The sequence below is a fragment of the Coturnix japonica genome, chromosome 4 (assembly GCF_001577835.2).
Source record: "Coturnix japonica isolate 7356 chromosome 4, Coturnix japonica 2.1, whole genome shotgun sequence".
NCBI lineage: Eukaryota > Metazoa > Chordata > Aves > Galliformes > Phasianidae > Coturnix > Coturnix japonica.
This window is the reverse complement of record NC_029519.1, coordinates 38,446,703-38,462,840: the sequence shown is the minus strand read 5'-3', so window position 1 is coordinate 38,462,840 and position 16,138 is coordinate 38,446,703. Positions and strand designations below refer to the sequence as shown.

Below are 16,138 nucleotides of genomic sequence, written 5' to 3'. Positions count from 1 at the left end.
GAGTCAGACATCAGATATACTGCAGTTCACAAACATTCTACCTTTCAAGCGACAAGAATTTAAATCAGTGTTATGTCTTTTTTTCCTTTTTTAACATGGGCTTTTATACAAAAGTGCCTCTTAGTGCCTGCTGCAATTTTGTGCATTCAAATCAGCAGCAGATGATGGTAGCAATCTACTGTTTATATTATATTTACATGCAGCAGTCAAAAAGACAAAACCTCCGTGCCTGCAACAAATGGAAGTCAGTCTTCTCAGCACCGGGTCTAATCCCCATCACTGAAACAGAATATCAAGAAATATCTGAAACTTGAAGAATTGCAATCTTTTAAATAAATGTTGATTTACTGTAAAGATTTTTTCTTACGAACCCAGAAGTCTTGGCAACTCAAACTCTCTATATAAATAAACTAGAATGGAATTTTAGTTAAAAATTGATCCAAGAATGACTGCAAGCCTTTTTCAGGTTCTATTTGCCTCCATAAAGCTTCTGGAAGATATCCATAAACGCTAAGCACACACGAAAGCATGTAGGCATCACCTGGAGGTGATAACAACTGCAGTTAGGAAAACTACAGCTTGTACTTGCTTCTTCTAACACTGAAAAGATATTACTGAAGTGTAATTATGATTAAATCCCTATTCCACTCAACGGTCCTAGCAAACTAAAAATAAATAAATAAAAACCCCAAACCAACACAGACAAAAAAAAAAAAAAATGAAATAACAATAATAATAAAAAAAAGTATAACTAAATAATGTCAAAGTTGTAAGACTTGAGCAAACTAAAAACATCAGGAAGAGATGAAGAGGTCAAGCTGATACTTTAAAGAAATTATTGGAAATACCCAACTGGACACAAGAAAAATTCTCACCATGACCACAGCATAGCATTGCAAGAAGTTAGACTGAAAGGTCATGACATCTCCCTCCTTGGAGGCTTTTAAGATCCTACCAGACAAAGCCCTGAGTAGCCTGTCTGACACCACGGCTGACCCCACTTTGAGCAAGAAACTGGACCTCTTGAATTTGCTTCCAGCTTGAGCTATCCTACTGTCCTATAGAAAAAAAAAATAAAAAAATGGGATTGTCTTCTTGACTTCATTAAAGCTAGGTTATTTTTTTCCCCCACTTCGCATTCAATTCAGCTTAAAAATAAGCTACTATTCAGCTTTTTATTCCTAACAATTTCAACAGAACATGAATAAGAGGAACTCTCATCTCTTTAGTAAAGAGCAGTTGAAAGCCACAAGCAATAGAAGTCACTTCAGACATAATATTTTACCTGGAAACAGCACATTTTCCTTTTGTTCAGTATGGCATTTCCAGTTATGTAATTCTTGGCAGTATGACATAGCTGTAGATTTGTAAAGGAACTCAGAATTGTATTAAATGTGAAAAAAAGAAGAAAGAAATCACTCGCCTATTCTTCCTACTGAGTACAGCAGCTCAGGTCTCCATTCCCTGCTTTATTTAAAAAGGAAAGTTTGGAATCCTTCAGAACGTCAATACTGTGATGCATTACATTGACATTTATCTTCCTGAGACTGTAGATACACTGATACAGTAAGACCTGAAGGTGGTATTTTTTATCTCTGCTGCAAGGTGAACAGTGGAATATCACGAAAATGAATTATAAGATACACCTACCTCTTGCTGAACAAATAAATGAAAAATACTGATCTTAGCCAATGCAGTGGAGCTGCCTTTGCATTTTTATTTTCTCTAATTTGTTGTGGATTTAAAACTCTGCCTGGTAGATGCTAGATGTTTGGTAATTCTTCTAGCCACTGTTCAAGAGGAAGATGGATGCTGTACTTCTTTCCTCTACACATTTGTATCCCCTCTGCTTGCCAACGCAAGCTCCTCTATACGGAGCTGGATCAATGACTCCCCAAAGCAAGCTGTGAAGGCAAGCCAAAGGAATCTGGCATCCATAAGCAGGGTGAACACCAGTGCTGATAGTTCAAACGGGAGTGTGAAAAAAAAACTAGCCATGGAAGCTGAAAAATACAGACAAGCCTGTGCCCTAGCAACAAAATGCACAAAACACTGGAGTTATTTCTAGCCATACTCAAAGCCCTCCTCGGGACCTCCAGGGGCACCCCTGAGAAAAAATTACCTCTAGTCTGGCATGAGAGCAGCTGTTTGGCTCAACAGGGGAGCTGGCTGTTGCTATTTTTTTTTCTTTCAGCATTTATTTTGTTTATTTTAATTAAAAGATACAAGAGTGCCTCTCTCTTTCAAAGCCTTCCTGCTCACTGGAGGAGAGCCTTGTGCTGCACTGAGGAACCAGACACACAGAAGTTGTGATGCAATAAGATCATCAGAAAAAAATGCAGGCTTGCCTAGTTGTGTAGTTTTCTGAGTTGCTGCCACACCCAGGCCCTATCACAGTCACAGAAACCACAAGTAACACAAGTATTCCCACACAAGGAAAGTCCTTAACAGTAAAACACTTGGCCTGGCATGGGCTGAGCCACACTTGCTGTTCACATTCCCTGGACACCCAACATTGTTCCTCCAGTGTTTTCACTGGTCAGTGGTAATGGTAACACAGGAGGAACAGTTACGCTTTTAAACATAAATCTCTCTTTGTCCTGTTTTTTCTAAAACAACAGTATGCTTAAAGAAAGCAAATGTTTTCATCTTCTTATAGAAAAAAAGAGAGAGCTGCATGTTCTTGAATTTGAGGAGAAGATGTGTATGTCCAGCAGCTGACCCTGCACTGCGTGAGGTTACTTTCTGAGGAAAGCTTCCAAGTGCCCGTAGGAGTTCTCACAAAAAAGAAGTCACTTTCACATCATTATGATTTGAACGTGTTTTCCTAAAGCACCATTGTTTTCTTCAGAAATGCACCCAAATATCTCCCTTCCATGTAAGATAAAAAATTAAACAAAATCAGCAAGTATTTTCTTACTCTTGCAACCAATCTCTTATGCCTCTAGAGCTAGATAAGAAAGGGCATTAAGGAACATACCAATCTAGGACTGGCCACATCTCTTCAGACTACAGACAAAATAAATCTAAGTAACTGTAAAATCAAACAACAACAAAAAACCCTTCAAAAAACGTGTTACAGAAAAAAAAACATCTCACCTCTCACTTAAGCAAAAAGCTTCCACCAATTCCTTGTACATTTAAGCATTAATGACAAAAACACCACTTCAGAGGAACTAAGCCTTGTCATACTGACATGTAGTTTCCCATTCAGAAATACCATCCACTAACGAGGGGCTGTAGTTAGTCTGTAAAATGCATGAAAGAAATGGACACTATGGAGCTTATTTATTGAATCACAAAATTCACAGAATTCACAGAATTACCCGGGTTGGAAGGGACCTCAAGGATCATGTAGTTCCAACCCCCCTGCCTAGCAGGGCCACCAAACATACACATTTACTAGATCAGGTTGCCCAGGGCCCTGTCCAACCTGGTCTTGAACACCTCCAAGGATGGGGCATCCACAACCTCACTGGGCAGCCTGTTCCAGGACCTAACCACCCTTCTAGTAAAGAACTTTCCCCTAACATCCAACCTAAATCTTCCCTCCTTCAACTTAAAACCATTTCCCCTAGTCCTGCTATTATCAGCCCTTTCGAAGAGTTTACTCCCCTCCTGGGAGTAAGTTCCCTTCAGGTATTGAAAGGCTGCAATGAGGTCACCTCGCAACCTTCTCTTCTCCAGGCTGAACAAACCCAACTCCCTCAGCCTGTCCTCATAGGGGAGGTGCTCCAGCCCCCTGATCATCTTTGTGGCCCTCCTCTGGACCCTTTCCAAAATCTCCATATCTTTTTTGTACTGAGGGCTCCACACCTGGACACAGTACTCCAGATGGGGCCTCACAAGAGCAGAGTAGAGAGGGACAATCACCTCCCTATCCCTGCTGACCACCCCTCTCCTGATGGAGCCCAGGATCCCGTTTGCTTTCCGGGCTGCCAGAGCGCACTGCTGGCTCATGTTAAGTTTCTCATCTATCAGGACCCCTAGGTCTTTTTCAGCCGAGCTGCTCTCAAGGACAACTCCTCCCAGCCTGTACAGGTGCCTGGGTTGAAAAGAACCTCAAATGTCATCAAGTTTCAACCCCCCTGCCACGGGCAGGATCACCAATCTTTAGACCAGACTGCCCAGGGTCCCCATCCAGCCTGGCCTTGGACACTCCAATGATGAGTCACCCACAACCTTCACTGGACAATCTGTTCCAGTGTATCACCATGCTCTGAGTGAAAAACTTCATCCTAATATCCAGCCTAAACCTCCCGTGTCTGTTTAAAATCATTCCCCCTTGTCCTATCACTATCCACCCTCATAAACAGACCATTTGCACTGGGACAAAGTCAGCACTGGTTATAGAACTACAGAGTAACCAAAAATGGTCATTCTTATATACTTCAAGGTTTCTTTAATTTCTACAGCCAATGCAGCACAGAAAGAGTTAAGCAACATAAATGCCTGACAAGATTAACAAACACATGCAGAGGAGAAAATGGACTACCTTGTACAAAGTTGCTGAATTTGCGATAGAACATGAACAGGACTCAGAACACACACAGACAGTAGATTTCCACCTTTATTGCCAAAGTGACTTACAGAAAGCCAGCTACGTACAACTGCAGAGATGAGTATTTAACTGATTCAGCTGCAAGGCACTGACTCTGTAGTTGAAAACTTAACTTTATTCTAAGTAAAAGTGATCTTAAAAATAAAAGCACACAGGTCACTCCAAAAGTAACACCTCCTATTTATTTGCGTGGAAACAACAGCTACAAAGAACACAATAACACTAACTGATAGAGCTACAAAACACTATTTTTCAACATAGTCACCACCATTAGCCAATTCACACAGATGAGCTGATAAAGACACTCTTCATTTTGTAGTGTGACAGCTGTGCATGGTCATCTGGAATGTGGCTTGTCTTTCATTTTGCTGTCACCAGTGCTGAAATGCAGCACCCACTGCCTCACTGTATTCACATCTACTGCTCATTCTCCCTAAGTGTTCAGTAAGTATCAGTGAATACCAGGGGGTGCCATTTTTCATCATGGAACAATTCAGTTCCACCCCTTTGCTTCATACGCACTTCCATGTGGGACACCATTCTCTCAGACTGTCCCTGTTCTGCCGTACGTCACACAGCAACAACATGTCATGGGATACTGGTGGGAAGGTTCAACCTCTACTGTTGTACTACCAACAATGGCCTCTGACACCGTGGGTCAACATAATAAAACAGGAAGCACTGCTTTCAGAGCAACCCTGATACATGCCTTTTAGTAAAGGTACAGAAATACTTTACTCTCCACTTAGCAAATCTCTGGTTTGGGAACGAAAAAAGGAAGATGATAAAACACAATTATTCCAAATACTTGAAAGTATTCTCAGTGATGAACATTTTAAGACATCAGAGCCAAGACTATCTAGTTAAGCTACTGAAATGTATTTTTACAGCACTGACCTAAAAGTATAATAAGTTCTGTTTGAAACATTATGCCTCTGGTAATATTAAGAAGTAAATTATGGTTATTAGATAAACCACATTAAGAGTTTTGTTTCTTAGAAATTAAAAGCTGTGAACCATTCCTGAAAATCAGGACTGCTGGGATTAGCATGCAAACTGTATTTTGACAAGTTTTTAGTAGACTAAACCCTAAAGTCTTGCAAATATCATGCAAGATGAGACTTGTTCAAGTCATCTCTCCCTTGCAGTAATGTTAATGGGCCAAGTCTACCAGTGGGAACTTTGGTGCTTAGCATTTAAGGCTGTAAAGACTGCTGTAATCCTAGACTTGGGTTGCAGAGTTTATAATAAAGGAATAGGTTCTTTTTTCCATAAAAACATTAGCATTTTATATCCTGTGAAAAACCTGTTAGAAAATAGACTCTCCAAGCTATTACTCAGGATAAAATCAAGAGAGGTATTCTAATCATTTGTCGTTCCTCATAACTTACAGATATTCATTTCACTTAACAACTTACACTGCAACCCAATAAAGCTATTAAGTTGTTGCACGGCCTATAAAGGACATATATACAGGCTCTGAAGTGCTGACTTCATGCTGAGGGTCATGAGAATAAGCCTAATTAAAATCCCTAAATCCCAATCAACAAGGAAAATAAAATTTAGTAGGGGAAAAGAAAAGGTGTAATTGAGGTATTCATCTGAGGATGAGGGTGAATATAAAGGTGAACTTGCGAAAGTCAGTGCATGTCATTACAGTAACACAAACTTGTGCTGGCTGCAGTCAACCAGCAATCAATATCAAGCCTCTTAGTGCAGATCCCATCATATCTTAGTCACCCAACGCAATCACACAGAACTGTTTTTGGAAAACTAATTTTTATGGCAAAAAGGTAGTTTCTCATCCTGTAAATATAAAATTATGCGAAGATCCCATGCCTTAGTATTGTGCTGAGAAGCAAGTGGCTGCTTAACTGACAGTAACTATGTGCATCTGACTACATGTGTCCTGATGTGCATTTTGCCACACACATACAGTCAAGCTAGCTTGGGTTTAGACATATGCACTGTTGGAAAACATCTTCAAAATAACGACTCCCAAAGAGGCAGAAAGCATCTCTCCCAAGTCCCAACTACAATACACAGGCATCGTGGAATCAAAGAAAGGGGACGTAGGACAGAAAACGTGCTCAAGGACAGCACATTTCAAAGAATTCTAATTATTTTAAAGTAGGCCAACCCCTAGGACATATCCATTTCATCCAGAAAAATTAATCCAGTCTGCTCCCTGCCATCTTCCTTTTCCCAAGGCCCCTCAGGCATACACAAAGATTAAAGGCTACATGAACTATCCCGGCAGTCTGCTCCCTTTTATCAAAACAGCTTGACAGCTCCCCTGTCATCACAAGTCTTGGTAGAAGATAACAACAGGAGGAGAATCTGGCAGCCACCTGAGAGGTGACTGACTGACTGGCGGGCTACCCATGGAAAAGGCAAATCTGCTCACTAAGATAATGATTCTGTATCTTGGCCCCATGTTTCTCCACACCAAATAATAGCTGTAGTATCACCACTTTGGATTCTTACTCAAGTGTCTCTTCACGCATTGTCAGAAGGAGCTCACCACTGCACTTAAATAGCTTCATGGCCTTGCTGTCAAATCAGTAGTCTTTCTCAGCCTAATCTCTCTTAAAATGTGTACATTTCTGAAAAGTAAGCAAGTCTTCAAGATGAACATTTTACATCAGAAAACAGAGAGAGCAAGAAGATACAAGGAGGCTTCACCTCTTGGACATCTTGGTCACTCAGTCTTATGTCAGAGGTCCAGGCAGAAACATCAGCTGATGGTACACAAGAAGTGGTAGGGGATCTTCTGCCTCATTTGTATGAGGTGAGGCACAGGAAACCCACACCATATCCTTCTATCTTGAGAACTGCTGGCTAAACATTTTCCAATGAGAAGCAGGCAATTGCCTGCACATCCACACCTAGAATACACTTACAAACAACCACTAAACACCATTCTTCCATTAGAAGAAACAAGCAACAACCAAAATAAAAGTCCCCACCACCACCACCCTTTTCCACCTTGGCAGATCATTGAGTTTAAGCTGAGCACTAGTTAATGTCTTAGTTCTGCCCAGGAAAAGGATATTTCATAGAGAATAAGAAAATAAAGGTAGAATACATGGAATAGGTGAGAAAAAACAACAACATATTTCATAGCTGCTGCTTAAAGCATTTCAGAAGACTCTGGCATATTAGAATAACACTGGGGAGATGGATTACGAGACGCTTAGCAGGTGAAGCAATCTAAGATGCATGATAAATGCACATTGATGCACGCATTGCTTATAAAGGACATATATACAAGCCTTGTAGAGCTGACTTCAAGGCCTCATTTAAGTGCATGTGTAGCAAATCACATTTCAAGACTAAAGTGTGGAAAGAACAACTTATTTTCTCTGAAGAATGTGTTATTTCAATATTGTCTTTTTTTTTGTTTTTCCTTCGGTGATAAGAATAGAAAGCTCATGGCATTACCATCCCAGACACATGTAAGAGGCAGCTCGGTTTCTTTATTGTTTTAATTTCAGATACTATTAGATGATGCATTTTCTACAACAAATTAACACAATAAAACAATAAATTCCTCTTTGATTGACACTGCTAGAATTCTTATTAACTAGCTCAAAATAAAGGCACTGCTTAAATATCTCAAATCCATTAAGGCAGGAAATGAGCAATAAAATGGAATCCTGCTATGCTTCAACCCTATTGAAACGCTATTCATGGTTTTCTAGTCATCTTTCAAAGGGAAATCTTTTATGACAGGTTAAAAACAAAGCAATTTTTAATCCTGAAGTTCTGACAAAAATGTTCAACTATGAAGAAAACTATTCAATTTTATTCAAAATATTTCACTTTTTTCTCTAAAACACGCTAACATAATACCGTCTGCCTTATTAAAATAATCAGTATTAAGTCAGAGCAGTTATTGCTAAGTCATTTTCATTGCCAATTTTTTTTAAGACAACAAAACAAATAAGAAATTTTGTGGGCAGAGCACCATCTGTTCCTGCTTTAATTTCACTAACAGTTATATATTGAGACCTTCAGCTGTAAAGAAAGTTTTCCAAATGTAAACAGTATATAAACCAGCACACAGTCTTTACCTCATACCTTCCTCCAACCCCCTCCTGCTGCTCAGAGGAATATCACGCACCAATGCTGGCTGCTGCTCTTTGCAACCTAGCATTCCACTAGGAAATCAGAAGAAAATGAGCTGCAGCTTAGAAAGCCAGAGCAATACTCACTGGAGTCAGTGATCAGAATGAAGGAACTCAAGAAAAGGTAATAAGAGAACTTGAAATAAATACAATATTATAATATGGAAAAAAAAAAAAGAAAAAAATCACCTTGTGCTTTGTGAGTTGCAAGAAAGCGTGCATACATGTGCAGAAAAAAAAGCCTTCAGAATGGTAAGATGCCTACTAGCCTGCAGCAATAGAAGTCTGAAAATGAAAGAAATGAAAATGGTAGCTGAGTAGGGACTCTAATATTTTTCTGTCCTTGATAGTGGCAGTGAAAAGCCAGCTTTCCTTTCCTCAGGTATATCTGCTTAATATAATCCTTTCTAACGTATCACCTCTTCATCACAAAAAGTAGCCTTTTTTTTTTGCTTTTGATGTAAGCATCAACCTAGCCAGGTAAGGATAATATTGTTGTTCTTCCTGCAAGTGAATGAAATGGCAACTCCATGGGTTTCCAGAAAATAGAAATTCTAGGCTATGAAGGGCATCGCTAGGAAAGTACCAACCTATTCCACTAATAGCTTGCAGCAAGCAAGGAATTTCACTTTTCAAATTTCAGACCTACCAATTCTAACGAGATATCAAATGATTAAACAAACATTTCAAAACCATTTAACCAAAAATTGGAAGAGCACAATAAAGATTATCACTTGAAGACTGACTACAAACATCACTCTTCTCCTCTGGCTGGTTTGCAATTATTACTAAGACAGCCCTTCAGAAAGGTGCACAGCTCTTTCAAGGAGGATACTACAAATACACTAGGAAAACCCAATCCAGAAACCCACTACTGAGCACAAGCCTAACAGTTAATTCAGTTTTTCAGAAATCTACCCCAACTTCTGTATTTTCCCTTTGAAAACCTGCTTTGGCTGAAAGACCAGTATGCCCTGACATCCAAGCCTGAACAGCATCACAGGTCGCCAAGATGCACACCACTGGCTGCATGTTACTCCCATTTGTTGGGTGCATGGCGCTTTCTGAACACACTGCCTTGGTGTTGCTATTAATCACAAGGAGAAAATACCTCACTTGCCAAAACAGTGCCTAAATCTAGAGCACTGCAGGGTGGAGGTGGGCTGGTAAAGGCAGATTCACGCAGGATAAATTCCCTTTAATTCAGAAAATGATTAAAGAAAGCTGATGGAGGAGGCGGTCTTTTAAGCAGTATGTTTCTATTTTTAAACTAATCGTTCACAGCAGACTTTTTTTCCCCACACTTACAGAGGAAATCTAGTAATTAAATGTAACTGCTACCAGACTCGGAATCCTTCTCTTAGTTTATTTGGCCTATTTTCTGTAAAAAGCATCCACCCCCCTTCAAGGTATAAGTCAAACCTATTAACGTAACAGCTTATCCTGCCCTATTTCCACTTGGCAGTCTCCCGTAATGCTGCTTTAATATCTGACAAAAATAGGACAAAGATACTGTCATTTTTCATTAGGGAATGCCAGCCGAGTACAAGCAGTTTTAACTCTACAGAGCTTGGGTTAGGGAAGGATACACGCTGCTCTGCCACGTGATGAAACACCCCCACACACTTCTGCACGATGCTCCCCTCCGGGCTGACACCCTAATGGCCCAATGGACCCTGTCTGATAGCTGAACTTAATAATAACAGAACTTGCACTGCTTCAGCTCAGCCACCGTCTCCTGATTCAGTTCCTCTAAAATAAGGACAGAACAGTTACCCAGATTTTCACATCTCTTAAAGTAAGGACTTTACAGCATGCTATTTTTAATGTCCCACTGTGTGGCCATTAAGATGCAAAGGTTCCTGGACTAACCGGAACTCTTTTCCAGCAATGGGATTCTTAAAAAGCAAACACCAGCCTCAGCATCTGCCATTTTTCAGCTGTTATTTAGTTTACATTAGCCACAAATGGTAATACTTGGGGCTAGAATAGGACAATAGGCATCTTGTCACATACATATTAAATGGTGATAAACCGCTCCCTGCAGAAGAGTAGCTCTCTACATAATTAACAGAGTTGAGATAATGAGTTATTTACTTAACTTATTAGTAGTGATTCCAATGACAAAAAAAAAAGAAAAAAAGAAAGTTCAAGGAAGTTTTAATACAGTCTGTGCGTGTATACCCAAATTGTAGCAACTATGTAGGGCTTTATTCATTTCTTCACATTATTCAAAAAAACACTTTGTGGTCATTTATTCTGTAACATAACTGAAAGCATTTGACAAAAGACTTCATTTTTAATAAGACAGAAATTGGGCTTTTTACACTCTCCCAAGGGTGACAGATTTTTACAAGCTTTTTCAAAGCCAATTTAGATGAAAGCACACATTAAAAAAAATTAACATTTAATATCTCAAAACATTTTGCCTATTACTGTCACTAGCAATACTAAAGACTGCTGTGATAAATGGGAAGGGAGGAAGCGAAGCTTACTCGCTAGAGCAGCAGTGCTTAAGCTACAGTAAGCTCACTGCCTCCTTATGCAAAATTTCCATACCAAAACTGATGAAAGTCAACCTGGTGCTCTCTGTCTCAAGTCTCACCCAACTAAAGAAAGCAGTAAATAAGACAGTGACTGAAGAGAAGCTAACCACAGCAAGCAATTGTGAGGAGACCAACCACCTGCTTGCCATGGTGCACTACTGACTTACCACTTGGATTTCTAATCTTATGCTTGAATCCCATCACTGCTGGACACAGCTCCTCCTACTGCATTAGATTTATCATCTGATTCCAGGCTCAGCTCCTGCACTTCCTCCAGTAGTGACATCAAAAACCCCAATTCTCAGTTTCTCTTCTAAGCACATTTGCTGTCATTCCTTAGGGGAGAGGAATGAATTTCCACCGGGACTTCCACTGCAAAGAATCTAAATTAAATCACAATAACACTTCAAGTTCAGTCTGCAACTTGTCATTAAGTCCTCAGTGACAATCCGGCTAAGGCACACAGGATATTAGTGGCCTTTAAAGTGAGAGTAGAAGGGGTGTCATGAGAAAACTGAAAAATTCCATTTGCTTCCCTTATTTTCCTAACCCCTCCTCTGCCACATCATAAATCCCATACTTTTGGGCGGCCACATGAGAACTGTAGCACGTAGCCCTAGTGGCTGGTGACAGCCTCAGTCTCGCCTGCAAGCCCACCAGCAGCCTGGATACGGCAGCTATGGCTCACAGTTGCTGGGGACGCCACAGGGTTCCAAAGATGAAGTACTCAGTTCCCAAATACCAGGCTTTGCAGCACACACTGAAGTTTCAGGAAGTTTTCCTCCCTGTACTTGAGAATAATTCAGAATACAGAATTTATTTCATGGTTTTTACTATCTCACCACCACATTACTGACCACTGCAAAGTCAGCCACATACTTCCATCACATCTTTTATGATCTGGATGATAAAATGTGCTGGACCACTTTCCTACTATCTGTCCTTCCTACAGGAAAACAAACAGGGCAACTTCTATGACCTTCTTGCAGCAGTCTTGCAAAGAGTAGAAGCAGCAGGAGATTGCTGATTACACTGTTGCCATATAATCCATGAGCATGCAAATTTGTATTTCAAGCATTGCCTTGAGGAGGCTAAGCAAATCTTAAACAAGTTAATAAAATCTTTATTACGTAATTAACTGAAAGCATCTCAATACTGATGTGGTCATTTTAAATCTTTGTAATTGGTCAGATGTAGAGAGATAAAGTTGACCTACACTCAGTTTACACTAGGCTCCTCTCAGATACGCCACTGTCAACTTCTCAGCCTTGAATCTTTCTTTACCTTTCCAGCCCACTGGCTCTGCCTACTGCATTCCTGCTCCTATTCTCTCCTTGGCAATACCAGTTTGCAAGGTTGTACCTCCGAGGCTGATCATTAGCAACAAATCTCACTCGGGACCAGCAAGCACCATAGCTGGGCTCCCTGCAGCAATCTTCTTACAGTGAATAGCCTCACTCGTCTCTTGCTGGCTTCAAAACCATCGTCCTTGATTCAGAAAAGCATAAACAGAAAACATCCTGGAGACTCCACAACACACACACGATAACCTAACCAAGATTTAGTCTAATCTCTTCTTGCAGCTGCAAAGAAGAGCTTGCACACCCCTAGCTAATGCTTTGGTAACTTTGTGACACTTGCTGCCCAATAGCAGGTGTTCTTACTGCTACAAAATCTGTTATTTACTCATCCCACCCCTGAATCTCACAACCATTTTGTCCCTGAATGACATTTTGCAGAAACTGAGCTCTACAGGTCAAGTATCTGGAAAAGCGTGTTGTCTCCCCAAGATCTGAACGCATTCTCAATAGCAACGAATATATCCATCTGTGGTAGTCTCCCATCAGAAAGGAAGGATAAAATTAACTATGTTCTCATTTCCTTCCTAAATAACCACTTCTCCACTTTCACTTTTCCTTTGGAAACTCTGTATCTCAAGTAATCTGGCTTCTCAGAAAGATCACTCAAATCTTTTAAGATCAGTAGGAAAAAAAAAAAAAAAAAAGCAATATTTGAAGATGGAATGTATGCTTTTATATATATAAAAAGGTACATAGTTATAAACTGCTACAAAATCTTCAGTATTACAGTCTGTCCCATCTGTGTTTGCTGCTGTAAGCAGGAAAAGATTCACAGCTCTGAAGATAAAAAGAGTAAGGTAGCTCTCTGTTCATCTTTGTTTCTTTAATGCCTGGCTGTTATTAAAATTGTGCTCTCAGCCGTGCCTGGGCTCACAGAGCAGAGTGGGGATGGTGCTGCCCAAGGTCAGCTGTGAGAAGTTGAATTACTGCTGGGCAGACCTTCGCAAGCAAAGGAGGGTGATGTAAGGGAAGAAGAATTACTCTGTCACCTCTGGTTTAACAAACTTTCTGGCAGCTAACAGCAGAGCAAACACACACACTTGCATGGCCTTACATCTCATGGAACCAGCCCTCAGAACACCCTGAGCAGCAGAGCTGAAACCGTACCAAGGCATGCGCAGGTGCAGCAGAGCAGCCCCCATGTCAACACACACCATGCGCTGTGTTCCTGCCCAGCCATGGACTACTGGCCTTGAAGCATGGGTGGCACTGAGGCTTCTCTGGTACCCATTGCCTGAGAGGCTGCTGAGGAGGAGAGTGCAGATCAAGGCGCCTCCGTATAAATAATACTGCCATATCCTCGAGAATAATGATAGAATGTGTTCCTCACTCTTGAGTACATCACGTTGAAAGTAAATAGTTGATCTTGCTAACGAACCGTGTATTCTGTTTAGATATTATCTTTGACAGTGTTTACTTGGGAGAATTATATTTGTTCCCAGCAAAGACCAAGTTACTTCCTGAGGTGGCTATCATGGATACCTCCTCCTCCAGCCAGGAGGGAGGTGACAAGGACAGAGAGCTGCTTTCTGACTCCTTCACTGCCACGTAGACAAACCAGAAATGCTTCCCTAATTAGGCCCAGCACATCAACAGAGCTAGAGAAGGGGCTTCAGCTCACCAGCACCCAGTGATCACCCTTTAAGAAGGGGCATGGGGTCCTTAATAGCACCTGCACACATCAAGGCAGTGACCCCAGTACAGGCACTGCTCTTCCTGGCACACCGCTCATGTTCCCCCAGAGGATGCTCGCCAGCAGGTCTGCTCTCTTTCCTATGTAGGATGAGTAATTCAGCCGGTTTTGACGCAAAATGTTTATTTCTTGACTTTTTCTCAGGAGGTTTGCAAATAACATTCCTGAAGAATTCTCCCTACACAGAGAAGCCCATGTTGTGCCTGAAAAAAACAGATTACAGGAACTTCACCACTTAATAAACTGTATATCTCAAGAAAAATAAAGCACGATGGCCCATTATCTCAGCATTAAGTGCCACGACACAGCAAGATGTAACAGCTTCAGAAGACAGAGCATCTACTGAAGTCCAAAGTCATTTCCATTGTTCAATAGCAAAAATTATGTCAGCTCACTGCCCTTTGACAATTATCCAGAGCAGCCCACTACAGAGAACCGAGATCATTAGCCAACACATCATAAGGGATCACTTCTAAAATAATCACTGTAAACCGTAACGACTTTTCCAAGAAAGACTGCGGTAATCTTGACCAGCCTCCTTCCTCCACGCTCATCTCCTCCAACAGGCACCAGCCGTCCCACACCCTCACTCCCCGTGGGACAGCGCATCACCTCCTGCCTCGACCCCGCTGTCAGGGGCCGCTGGCAGTCGCCTGGCGATGCTGGCACTGCCCCCGCCCTGCAATTCTCACCTCCTGACCCCCTGAAGCACCTCCGGAGGCTCAGGACCCTTCCAGCCCCTCCGTGCCCGCACCTCGTCACCGCCGCCCACCCCACAGCTTCCCGAGCCCTACTCGTAGACCCTCCAACCCATCACGTTCCCTCATGCAACCCGCTGCCTGGCTCACCCTTGGCACCTGCGGGGGCAGAGGGAGAGGGACTACACGGGGCATCCCTAGGGCACGCTGCAGCTCCTCGCAGGACGCACGGCGCACAGCGGCGCGGCTGTACGAGCGATGAGCGCTCCCCAGCTACAACCCGCCCGCTGCCCGGCGCGCCGCCGAACCGGGCAGGGCCGTGGCTCCGGACACCGTCCTCCCGCACCTCCCACCCCGCGGCGGGGCCCGGCCGGGTTGCGGGGACCCCGTGCTGGCCGCGGGCACTCTTACGGCGGCCACGGGCTGAGGCCGGCCCCGCCGCTCGGCGTTCCCCTCCCAGGCCTGCAGGCCGCGGCCCGGGCGGCCGCCCCCCGGCAGCCCCGTGCCCGCCGCGTCCCGCCCGCCGCCCCCTCCCGCCCGGCGACGCCGCCGCCGCCGCGCACTCACCCGTCCCAGGGGAGCCGGCTCCTCGGCGCGGGGAGACAGCGAGGACCAGAGCAGCAGCAGCCCCAAGAAGCTGCCCGCCAGCAGCACGGCGCGCAGCAGGAAGCCCAGCTTCAGCCGCATCCTCCCGGCCGCCCTCTGCCTCCCGCCGCCGCCGCCGCGCACGCAGCGCCCGGCCCCGCGCACCGCCGGGCTTCCGCCCCCCGCCCCGCACGGCTCGGAGCCGCTGCCGCCTCTCCCGCTCCTTGCCCGCTGCTGCTCTGCGCCTCTCCTCCCGCCCGCGCGTACAAACTTTCTTTCTTTTTTTTTTTTCCTTTTTTTTTTTTTTTTTGCTCTCCTCCTTTCTCTTTTTTTTCCCCTTTAAAACCTCCCCCCTTCCCCGCCTCCCTTCCCCTCCTCCCGTTATCCGCCGCCTCCCCGCCGGGCTCACGGCCGGGGCGAGGCGAGCAGGAAGTGGCGGCGGCGGGAGCCGCGCTTCCACGTGGCCGCCCCGCACCGGGGAGGGGGCGCCGCGCTCTGCGAGCTGCCGGTCCCGCTCCCGGCGGTGCCCCCCAAGCACCTGCTGCAGCCCGGCGCAGCACGAAG

General features: G+C 43.4%; 1 protein-coding gene across 3 annotated transcripts in view; it reads right to left on the bottom strand.

Annotated features, from left to right (window-relative positions):
• GALNT7 (polypeptide N-acetylgalactosaminyltransferase 7) overlaps positions 1–15,724 on the bottom strand; it is a 66,261-nt gene extending 50,537 nt beyond the window's left edge. The window contains exon 1 of one of the 3 annotated variants that reach the window (XM_015861607.2): positions 15,557–15,724. In XM_015861607.2, the coding sequence (XP_015717093.1) occupies positions 15,557–15,676 (120 nt within the window). In that variant the 5' untranslated portion in view covers positions 15,677–15,724. Of the gene's footprint in view, positions 1–15,139; positions 15,200–15,556 lie in introns of those variants that run through there. The other 2 variants (XM_015861605.2, XM_015861608.1) reach the window with 2 other exon arrangements.
• Between the last annotated feature and the right edge of the window lie 414 nt (positions 15,725–16,138).